At 35.9% G+C, this 12,620-nt stretch overlaps 1 protein-coding gene across 12 annotated transcripts in view; it reads right to left on the bottom strand.

Annotated features, from left to right (window-relative positions):
• ADAM32 (ADAM metallopeptidase domain 32) overlaps positions 1 to 12,620 on the bottom strand; it is a 181,765-nt gene that overhangs the window by 89,408 nt on the left and 79,737 nt on the right. For all 12 annotated transcript variants that reach the window (XR_013352994.1, XR_013352993.1, XM_077849240.1 and 9 more), the window contains one exon: positions 6,886 to 7,063. Coding sequence is in view for 10 of the 12 variants with exons in the window: in XM_077849240.1 (XP_077705366.1) it covers positions 6,886 to 7,063 (178 nt within the window). In the remaining 2 variants the exon portion in view is untranslated. The remainder of the gene's footprint in view (positions 1 to 6,885; positions 7,064 to 12,620) is intronic.

Raw genomic sequence — 12,620 nt, 5'->3', positions numbered from 1 at the left:
CAGGAGTTGGTTCTTTGAAAGAATTAACAAGATAGATAAACCATTAGCCAGCCTTATTAAAAAGAAGAGAGAGAAGACTCAAATTAATAAAATCATGAATGAGAAAGGAGAGATCACTACCAACACCAAGGAAATACAAACGATTTTAAAAACATATTATGAACAGCTATATGCCAATAAATTAGGCAATCTGGAAGAAATGGACGCATTCCTGGAAAGCCACAAACTACCAAAACTGGAACAGGAAGAAATAGAAAACCTGAACAGACCAATAACCAGGGAGGAAATTGAAGCAGTCATCAAAAACCTCCCAAGACACAAGAGTCCAGGGCCAGATGGCTTCTCCGGGGAATTTTATCAAACGTTTAAAGAAGAAACCATACCTATTCTCCTAAAGCTGTTTGGAAAGATAGAAAGAGATGGAGTACTTCCAAATTCGTTCTATGAAGCCAGCATCACCTTAATTCCAAAGCCAGACAAAGACCCCGCCAAAAAGGAGAATTACAGACCAATATCCCTGATGAACATGGATGCAAAAATTCTCAACAAGATACTGGCCAATAGGATCCAACAGTACATTAAGAAAATTATTCACCATGACCAAGTAGGATTTATCCCTGGGACACAAGGCTGGTTCAACACCCGTAAAACAATCAATGTGATTCATCATATCAGCAAGAGAAAAACCAAGAACCATATGATCCTCTCATTGGATGCAGAGAAAGCATTTGACAAAATACAGCATCCATTCCTGATCAAAACTCTTCAGAGTGTAGGGATAGAGGGAACATTCCTCGACATCTTAAAAGCCATCTATGAAAAGCCCACAGCAAATATCATTCTCAATGGGGAAGCACTAGGAGCCTTTCCCCTAAGATCAGGAACAAGACAGGGATGTCCACTCTCACCACTGCTGTTCAACATAGTACTGGAAGTCCTAGCCTCAGCAATCAGACAACAAAAAGAAATAAAAGGCTTTCAAATTGGCAAAGAAGTAGTCAAACTCTCCCTCTTCGCCGATGACATGATACTCTACATAGAAAACCCAAAAGTCTCCACCCCAAGATTGCTAGAACTCATACAGCAATTCGGTAGCGTGGCAGGATACAAAATCAATGCCCAGAAGTCAGTGGCATTTCTATACACTAACAATGAGACTGAAGAAAGAGAAATTAAGGAGTCAATCCCATTTACAATTGCACCCAAAAGCATAAGATACCTAGGAATAAACCTCACCAAAGATGTAAAGGATCTATACCCTCAAAACTATAGAACACTTCTGAAAGAAATTGAGGAAGACACAAAGAGATGGAAAAATATTCCATGCTCATGGATTGGCAGAATTAATATTGTGAAAATGTCAATGTTACCCAGGGCAATATACACGTTTAATGCAATCCCTATCAAAATACCATGGACTTTCTTCAGAGAGTTAGAACAAATTATTTTAAGATTTGTGTGGAATCAGAAAAGACCCCGAATAGCCAGGGGAATTTTAAAAAAGAAAACCATATCTGGGGGCATCACAATGCCAGATTTCAGGCTGTACTACAAAGCTGTGGTCATCAAGACAGTGTGGTACTGGCACAAAAACAGACACATAGATCAGTGGAACAGAATAGAGAATCCAGAAGTGGACCCTGAACTTTATGGGCAACTAATATTCGATAAAGGAGGAAAGACTATCCACTGGAAGAAAGACAGTCTCTTCAATAAATGGTGCTGGGAAAATTGGACATCCACATGCAGAAGAATGAAACTAGACCACTCTCTTTCACCATACACAAAGATAAACTCAAAATGGATGAAAGATCTAAATGTGAGACAAGATTCCATCAAAATCCTAGAGAAGAACACAGGCAACACCCTTTTTGAACTCGGCCATAGTAACTTCTTGCAAGATACATCCACGAAGGCAAAAGAAACAAAAGCAAAAATGAACTATTGGGACTTCATCAAGATAAGAAGCTTTTGCACAGCAAAGGATACAGTCAACAAAACTCAAAGACAACCTACAGAATGGGAGAAGATATTTGCAAATGACATATCAGATAAAGGGCTAGTTTCCAAGATCTATAAAGAACTTATTAAACTCAACAGCAAAGAAACAAACAATCCAATCATGAAATGGGCAAAAGGCGTGAACAGAAATCTCACAGAGGAGGACATAGACATGGCCAACATGCATATGAGAAAATGCTCTGCATCACTTGCCATCAGGGAAATACAAATGAAAACTACAATGAGATACCACCTCACACCAGTGAGAATGGGGAAAATTAACAAGGCAGGAAACAACAAATGTTGGAGAGGATGCGGAGAAAAGGGAACCCTCTTACACTGTTGGTGGGACTGTGAACTGGTGCAGCCACTCTGGAAAACTGTGTGGAGGTTCCTCAAACAGTTAAAAATAGACCTGCCCTACGACCCAGCAATTGCACTGTTGGGGATTTACCCCAAAGATACAAATGCAGTGAAACGCCGGGACACCTGCACCCCGATGTTTCTAGCATCAATGGCCACGATAGCCAAACTGTGGAAGGAGCCTCGGTGTCCAACGAAAGATGAATGGATAAAGAAGATGTGGTTTATGTATACAATGGAATATTACTCAGCTATTAGAAATGACAAATACCCACCATTTGCTTCAACGTGGATGGAACTGGAGGGTATTATGCTGAGTGAAGTAAGTCAGTCGGAGAAGGACAAACATTATATGTTCTCATTCATTTGGGGAATATAAATAATAGTGAAAGGGAAAATAAGGGAAGGGAGAAGAAATGTGTGGGAAATATCAGAAAGGGAGACAGAACGTAAAGACTGCTAACTCTGGGAAACGAACTAGGGGTGGTAGAAGGGGAGGAGGGCGGGGGGTGGGAGTGAATGGGTGACGGGCACTGGGTGTTATTCTGTATGTTAGTAAATTGAACACCAATAATAAAAAAAAAAAAAAAAAACACAATGAGATACCATCCACACCAGTGAGAATGGGGACAATTAACTAGGCAGGAAACCACAAATGTTGGAGAGGATGTGGGAAAAAGGGAACCCTCTTACACTGTTGGTGGGAATGTGAACTGGTGCAGCCACTCTGGAAAACTGTGTGGAGGTTCCTTAAAGAGTTAAAAATAGATCTGCCCTACGACCCAGCAATTGCACACTGCTGGGGATTTACCCCAAAGATACAGATGCAATGAAACGCCGGGACACCTGCACCCTGATGTTTCTAGCAGCAATGTCCACAATAGCCAAACTGTGGAAGGAGCCTCAGTGTCCATCGAAAGATGAATGGATAAAGAAGATGCGGTTTATGTATACAATGGAATATTACTCAGCCATTAGAAACGACAAATACCCACCATTTGCTTCAACGTGGATGGAACTGGAGGGTATTATGCTGAGTGAAGGAAGTCGATCGAAGAAGGACAAACATTATATGTTCTCATTCATTTGGGGAATATAAATAATAGTGAAAGAGAATATAAGGGAAGGGAGAAGAAATGTGTGGGAAATATCAGAAAGGGAGACAGAGCATGGAGACTCCTAACTCTGGAAGGCGAACTACGGGTGGTGGAAGGGGAGGAGGGCGGGGGTGGGGGTGAATGGGTGACGGGCACTGGGGGGGCACTTGACGGGATGAGCACTGGGTGTTATTCTGTATGTTGGTAAATTGAACACCAATAAAAAATAAATTTATTAAAAAAAAAGAAAAAAGTTTTCTGCACAGCAAAGGAAACAGCTCACAGAAGATATTTGCAATGACATATCAGATAAAGAGCTAGTATCCAAGATCTATAAAGAATTTATCACACTCAACACCCAAGAAACAATCCAGTCAAGAAATGGGCAAAAGACATGAACAAACATTTCTTCAAAGAAGATCTACACATGGCCAACAGGCACATGAAAAAATGCTCCACATCACTTGCCATCAGGAAATAACAAATCAAAACCATAATGAGATATCACTTTACACAGGTGAGAATGGTTAAAATTAATACGACAAGAAACAACAAATGACAGCGAGGATGTGGAGAAGGGATGTGCAAGCTGGTATGCCACTCTGGAAAACAGTCTAGAGGTTCCTCAAAGAGTTAAAAATAGAGCTACCTATGACCCAGCAATTGCACTACTGGGTATTTATCCCAAAGATACAGATGTAGTGAAATGATGGGACACCTGCACCTCAATGTTCATAGCAAGAATGTCCACAATAGCCAAACTGTGGAAGGAGCTGAGATAGCTGAAATGTCTTCCAACAGATGAATGGATAAAGAAGATGTATAGAAGTATAGATATAAAGATGTATAGATGTAAAGAAGATATATATATATAGATATATATATGTGAGTGTATATATATATCTATACACACACACACACAATGGAATATTTCTCAGTCATCAGAAAGGATGAATACCTACCATTTGCTTCAATATGGATAGAACTCTAGGGTATTATGCTAAGTGTAATAAGTCAATCGGGGAAAGACAATAATCATATGATTTCACTCATATGTGGAATATAAGAAATAATATAAAGCACTATAAGGGAAGTAGGGAAAACTGGGGAAAATTAGAGAGGAAGACAAACTATGAGAGACTCAAATCTGGGAAACAAACTGAGGGTTGCTGAAGGGGAGGTGAGTGGGTGGATGGGGTAACTGAGTGACAGGCATTAAGGAGGGCAGTGATGTGATGAGCATAGGTATTAAAGTACATGTTGGCAAACTGAATTTAAATTTTAAAAATTTTATTTTTTCAAAAGAATTTTTTAAAAAGTACTGAGTAACGGAGCCCTTTCCTACTCATTCTATGAGTTCAGAATTGCCTTGATGCTTAAATCAGAAAATATCTCAAGAAAAAAACTGATTGCAAATACAATTCCCTTGTGCTGTAATTCCAACAAAATATTAGCAAATTAAATCTAGCAATATATATACAGAATTACCCAAGTGAAGCTAATGTCAGAATGCATGGTTGGGTTAGTATTCAAAAACCAATGAATAAAATACACTCATATTAATTCTTAAAAGGAGAAAACTCATTTGATTAGCTCATAGACACCAAAATAAGACATAGGACAAAATACAACACTAATTCTTGATTTGAGACACTCATCTATCTAGAAATAGAAAAGAACTTCCTCAACATGAGAAGACCATCTGTTTACCAAAAATGTTTGTCTAACATTATATTTTAGTGGTGAAAGTCAGAAAGCTTTCCCTTCCAAAATAAAAATAAAGATCATTTTCAACATTTCTAATCAACACTAGATCCAAGATAAATTCACAAAAGTCAATTGTACTTTCTATACTAGCAATATGTAAACTATAGAAAAACTAGATGAATTACAGAAGAGCTAGAGATATATACCATAGAGATTTGGCATAAGTATGGTTACATAAATAAACAGAAAAGAATCCAGGGATAGACACAAATATATAGTAATTTATTTTCATATGAATGCTAAGGTGGTACAATGGTGAAGAGACATTTTAACAAATACTGCTAGAAAAATTTGATATTCAAATGGAACATAATGAACCTCAACAAAATCTTCCCAAACACAAAAACACACTCAAGTGGATCATGGACTAAATGCGAATGATAATTGCAAAACTTCTCATAGAAAACACAGGAGAAAATATTCATGACCCTGAATAGACAAAGATTTCTTAGGACACAAAAAGCATGAAAAAAATGGTCTTCATAAAAAATTTTAAAATGCCTGCTATTCAAAGATGTTAAGCAACCAAATATTATTCAGTCATAAAAAAAAACACAATAAAATCCTGACATTTGTGACAATATGGATGGACTTAGAGGGTATAATGCTAAATGAAATACATCAATCAGAGAAAGACAAATACCAAATGATCTCACTCAAATGTGCAATTTAAGAAACAAATTAACAAAAACAACAAAATGACACACAAAAAATAGAGAAAAATATGTTAGTTGCTACAGGGAAGCAGGCAGAGGAATGAAGAAAACAGATTAAAAGGATTAATAGTACACTTATTTTGACGAGCATCAAGAAATGCAGAGAACTGTTGAATCATTTTACTGTGTACCTGAAACTACTATAGCACTGTATGTTAATATATTTTAAAAGAAAGAAATTGAGAGCAAAGGAAGGGAGTGACTGAGGGAGGAACACAGAAAGGGAGGAACAAAGAAAGGAAGGAAGAAGAAAAGACAGGAAGAAGAATTAAGAGGGAGGCTTGTTCTACCAAATGGCAAAACATAATAGAAAGGCAAAGTGATTAAAACAGTGTGACATGGATACAAGTATATTCAGACCGATATATGTATCACACCCTAATATCATTTCCACCTACCTTGTAATCAAGGAAATGTACAGTATCTGCAGTATGGCTGCAAATACTGAACTGCCTAAAAGTACCACAATCTGGACCTTTTACATTCACTATATTTTCAGAGCTTCACTACCAAGTGAATAATTAAAATCACCATATGTTCAGACTGTAATATAATAGCCTTCCCTTAACATATTACTGATTCTATTGTGAAATAATACTCTAAAGGTACTTGATGGTTGACTGACCCATTAACCTCCAATAAAACATTTATAACATTTCCAAAGGTTAAAGCACAGGTTTGGAAAGATCTTATATATTTAGAACACAAGAAGAGTTCATTTTAGACTCAGCAATAATTTCTGGGAGTACATTTTATACTTGTTCAAAATCCGTCAAACTGTTAACTATATAGTATATTCTTATATGTGTTTCAAACTTGATGTCACTTAGTATAAATATTCTGCACGATACTCAGTCATTTTTAGATATGTAACATTTATGACAAAGAGATGAGCTTAAACAATAAATTCATTAATTAACTTTCCTATTTATCAGACTTACTTCCTCAGTACCACAGTCACACACTTCACCTTCCTCCACTCTGCCATTGCCACAGATTGATGTTGGAGCTGTCTGCATTTGCGGCTTATTCTGAAGACATTTGGCACCCATATTTGAAATGAAATTTTCAAAGTCACTCAAACTGCAACTGCTAAAAGTCTTCACACCACTTGATCGCCTAGAGATGAATCCATACAATGTCATTGGCAGTACACTTCTGAAAGCACAACTCTATATAAATTAATTTCAAAATGTTAAATTTAATAGGTAACAATAAATGTTTATAACCAATGCTTGGGGGTCAAATTTTTTTTGGAGGGGTGAAAATTATTCCTGAGTCGGTCATGTAATTTTAATCACTAGAATACATGACATGTACTCATTCAAATAAAATTAAGTACAATTCAATAGTAAAAATCAAACAAGTGATTAGAAAATAGGCACAGACTTGAATAGATCATTATTTAAAATAATGACCAACACAAAAATGAAAAGGTGTTCAATATCATCAAGGAATTGCAAATCAAAACCACAATAAGATATCACTGCACACCTGTTAAGATGACTATTATCATTAAAAGAAGATCAGATTTGGCAAGGATATGGAGAAATGAGAATCCTTCGTACACTGTTGGCAGGAATGTAAATTGGGGAATTTTCACTGTGGAAAACAGTAGAAGCATTCTTCACAAAATTAAAATAGAACTACCATATGATCCTGCAATCCTGAGTATATATCTGAATTATCTGAGTATATATCTGAATACTGAGTATATATCTGAAATAAATCTCAATGAGATATCTGCACTCCCATGTTCATTGCAGCATTACTCACAGCAGCAGAGATATACAAGCAATATAAATGTCCATTAACAGATGAATGGATTTTTAAAATGTGGTATATACATGCAATGAATATTATTCAGCCTTAAAAAAAGGTAATCCTGCCATATGCAACAACATGGATGAACAATGAGGACATTATGCTAAGTGAAATAAGCCAGTTAACAGGGGACAAATACTGCATGATCTCACATATATATCTCAGATGGTCAAACTCATGGATGCAGAATTTGCACCATGTACAATGGTGGTTGCCAGGGGCTAGGAGTAGGTAGAAATGGGGAGTTAGTTATTCAATGGGCATAAAGCTTCAGTTATTCAATATGAGTATACTTTAGAAATCTGCTGTACAACATGGTACCTATAGTTAACAATCATTTATTGCACATTTAAAATTTTAAGAGAATTCCTATTACCTGCTCCTACCACAATAAAAGAATTAAGAATAGATAACTTTATCCTTATATGCATTACAAACTACATACCTAAGAGAAAATTTTATTTCTGGGCATGACTGTTAGTAAATTATTGTGTATAGAGAAAAATATTTACATATGTATAAAATGCCTTTTGCCTAGAAATGGAGAAAATGCTGTATCTATTTATGTCAACTCTCAGATATAGATCAACAATTCTTCAAATTTCTCTTCTATTCCCTCAGTCTTTCCCCTGATCATTATAAAATTAAGAATCACTCCCTTTGAAAGTCTGAATCTATTTCAATGTGTTTTCAGTATTTGTTCACAGGTTTGTACTATTTATATATAATGTACTATATATATATATATATACTATATATATATATGATACTATATATATATCATATTGTATGATAGATGATTCATTAAGTAGTAAGTTGTTTGAGGCAGGAACTTTATCATCTTTATTGTTGATATTACTTATTACAAGCACAGTACTTAGCAAACAATTTTTTATTGATTCTTCATAATAACAAAAAACTTTTTTAAAGATTTATTTATTTATTCATGAGAGACAGAGAGAAAGAGAGGCAGAGACATAGGCAGAAGGAGAAGTAGACTCCTCATAGGGACTCCGATGTGAGACTTGATCCCGGATCCTGGGATCAGGCCCTGAGCCGAAGGTAAATAAATGCTCAACCGCTGAGCCACCCAGTGGTTTCTTTTAACAAAAAACTTTTATTAAATAGACTACACTGTACTTAGTCTTGAGCTTATTCACAGATCTCAGAGAAACGGTATATTAATCAGCATTTTATATCATTATGTCCACATACCACTAATAAAGATAACTTCACAGAATATTTCCCTGAGTTACTTTTAATATGTAGTAAAAGTCTATCAGACAAGGAGGAAATTGACATTTATTGAGCACCTATTATTAGCCAGATATTTTATATACTTGAAAATTTAATCCTCACTACACATCAGGGATGTATGGTCACCAACTTTCTCTAGAAATTGAGCTAAAGTTCGGAAAAGCTAAAACCTCACAAAATTCATTCAGTTTGTAAATCAGCAGGATCAGCATTCACACACAGTTGTTTACGACTACAAGTTCAGGTATTTTTTACCCCAAAATTCTTCTTTGAATATTACATAGTAAAATATTTACTATTAAATATTAATATATTTTTTACTATAAACCATAAGCTTTGATCATCTTAAAAATGAAATTGAAAGGTGTGGAAAATTTTAATTGAAAACTATATTTTGGCTCTGGAAATGATTTTTAGTCAACTATATGTAATCTCTTTTTGCTCCCTAAAACAGCAGTTCTTAAGAACACGTGTTCCCAAAGATTACTTGTAATTAGTTATATGGAGGTTTTTTTCCATTTATTTTGTTGCAATTTTACACTTTGAATTCTAATGCTATATTAGCTTGGTTCCCAAATTGTTTTATAAAAGCTTACCCAGCCTAAGTTCTGGGTTCAGAGACAGAAAAATTAAGTGATAGAAAAAAGTAAAGGTATTTTCCCATTGGAAATGGAAAATGCTCTCTACCATTTTTTTTTTTTTTAGGTTAAGCCTAGCTCTTGACAGCATTTTGAAAAAAAAGTTTATCTTCTCCACTACTTCATTTTCTATTTTCCTTTCAGAGCCTTTCTCTCTTCTACATTTCCCCCCCTAAATTCCATGTTCTCATTATTCTTGTATCTCCTCCTAGGTTTTCCCTACTCCTTAAATAAGAGATAACAGCACAATGATAAATAACTTTGATGTAACTTTATTACTTACGTCCCCACAAATAATGTATAATGTACAATGTAGCTATCATGATCTCATTTTTTCAGATGAGAAAACTAAGAGAAAAAGTAACAAACAAGTGGAAGATTCTAAAGCCCATGTTCCCCTCAATGTATTTCATTCTGAAAAATGGTATATCTTCCTCTTTAAGAAAAAAGAGAGAGATTTTATTTATTTATTCACGAGACCGAGAGAGAGAGGCAGGGACATAGGCAGAAGAAGCAGGCTCCCTGCAGGGAGCCTGATGCCAGACTCAATCCTGGGACCCCAGGATCATGCCCTGAGCCAAAGGCAGACAGTCAACCACTGAGCCACCCAGGAGTCCCATATATCCTCTTTTTCAATCAAACTTCCATACTTTAATGAAATTGGTCTTAGCAAGGAATGAAAAAAAGCAATATTAATAAAATAATTCAATTTCATTAAATAACTGATAACCTCATGTTCCTTCCAAATATTTTTGCCTTGTTGTAAAATGATGCAGCCAGACAGGAGAGCAAATCTTGCCTTGAGTTTTCCCTAGCTTTCTACATTAATAGCTCTTGCCATGTTCTATGCCCCTTTCCTCTATCCACTTTTGAATTCATTTGTGTGTGCAGACTATCCTAAAAGTGAGAGTTTAAGACACAAGCAACCCACATTTAAAAAGCAGATATAAATTAGAGCATCAAAATAATATACCATAGGATTGCTGAATTATTAGAATTTTGTTCAAATGTATGCTAATGTTCTCTTGCTACATGCTACAAGTTAGTTCTAATGATTAACTGTCTTCTATACGAAGTCAGTATGGAGGGACACCTGAGTGGCTCAGCAGTTAAGCACCTGCCTTCAGCCCAGGGCGTGATCCTGGAGTCCCGGGATCAAGTCCCAAATCAAGCTCCCTGCATGGAGCCTGCTTCTCTCCCTGCCTATGTCTCTGCCTCTCTCTCTTTCTGTGTCTCTCATGAATAAATAAATAAAATCTTAAAAAGAAAAAAAAAGCAGCATGGAATACAGAAAATACCAAAGCTCTGGGTTAGAAAAATTTGTTAACTAGTACCAACTTTGTGACTTAGGAGGTTTTAAATGAAGTTATTTAACTCTCAGTTTTCTCATCTACAAAACAGGGATAACAATACCTATCCACTTCATAGGACTGTTGTGAGGATTAAATATTTTTTAAAAAGAGCCTAATTGAACTCTCTCTAGCTTATTTTAGGTGCCCAATAAAATCATCGGTAACATTACTTGACAACAGGTGAGGTTTGGCCATTAATTAACTATATATCCAATATAGAGTCATTTAGGCTTACTGTACTCCAGAGACTTTAAAAGACACACACATTAAATAGAAATAATAATATTTTCTTACTTACAGGCATCCTTTAAAAATTACATAAAATCATGTATGAGATATATTGTGGAAATACAAAATTTTGTAAAAGTAAGGTAACGCTTCCCCCTATACACAAGAGTTTTATAAGAAATTAAGAATATGTATAAAACATTTTAAATATTATAAAGCACCAGACAAATCTAAAAGTTTATTAACACAGATTCTAAAGTCAGAATGCCTGGGTTCAAAATTCAGGTTTACTACAAACTAGCTACCTGATCATGGATAATTATCTTTTGTGTAACAATTTCTAATCTATACAAATGGAAATTATGAGACTTCCATACAGAGATATTGTGAAAGTCAAGTGAGTTAATATATGAAATTGTTTGGGAAGAATTCTAACACATAGTAAATATAAGGTATATATGATATTATTTTTTTTCATTTGTTTTTATTGAACTTTGATTGGCCAACATATAGTATAACACCCAGTGCTTATCCCATCAAGTATGCTCCTCAGTGATTGTCACCCAGTTACCCAATCCCCCACAAACCTCCTCTTCCACAACCCATTGTTCGTTTTCCCAGAGTTAGGAGTCTTTCATGGTTTGTCTCCCTAATTTTTCCAACTCAGTCCCCTCCTTTCCCTTATAATCCATTTCACTATTTCTTATATACCCATATGAGTGAAACCACATGATGACTGTCCTTCTCTGGTTGACTTACTTCACTCAGCATAATACCCTCCAGTTCCACCCATGTTGAAGCAAATCGTGGGTATTCATCCTTTTTGATGGCTAAGTAATATTCCATTGTGTGTGTGTGTGTGTGTGTGTGTGTGTGTGTGTGTATCACATCTTCTTTATCCATTCATCTGTCAAAGGACACTGTGGCTCCTTCCACAGTTTGGCTATTGTGGACATTGCTGCTATGAGCATTGGGGTGCAGGTGTCCTGGCCTTCCACTACATCTGTATCTTTGGGGTAAAAATACCCACTAGCACAATTGCTAGGTCATAGGGTAGCTCTATTTTTAACTCTTTGAGGAACCTCCACACAGTTTTCCAGAGTGGCTGCACCAGTGCACATTCCCACCAACAGTGCAAAGAGGGTCCTCCTTTCTCCACATCCTCTCCAACATTTGTTGTTTCTTGTCTTGTTAATTTTCACCATTCTCACTGGTGTGAGGTGGTATCTCATTGTGGCTTTGATTATATTTCCCTAACAGCAAGTGATGTGAGGCATTTTCTCATGTGCTTGTTGGCCATGTCTATGTCTTCTTTAGTGAAATTTCTATTCATGTCTTTTGCCCATTTCATGATTGGATTGTTTGTTTCTTTGCTGT

This window comes from Canis aureus, chromosome 15 (assembly GCF_053574225.1).
Source record: "Canis aureus isolate CA01 chromosome 15, VMU_Caureus_v.1.0, whole genome shotgun sequence".
Classification (NCBI taxonomy): Eukaryota; Metazoa; Chordata; class Mammalia; order Carnivora; family Canidae; genus Canis; species Canis aureus.
Note: the sequence above shows the minus strand (reverse complement) of the source record. Positions and strands in the feature narration are given on the sequence as shown.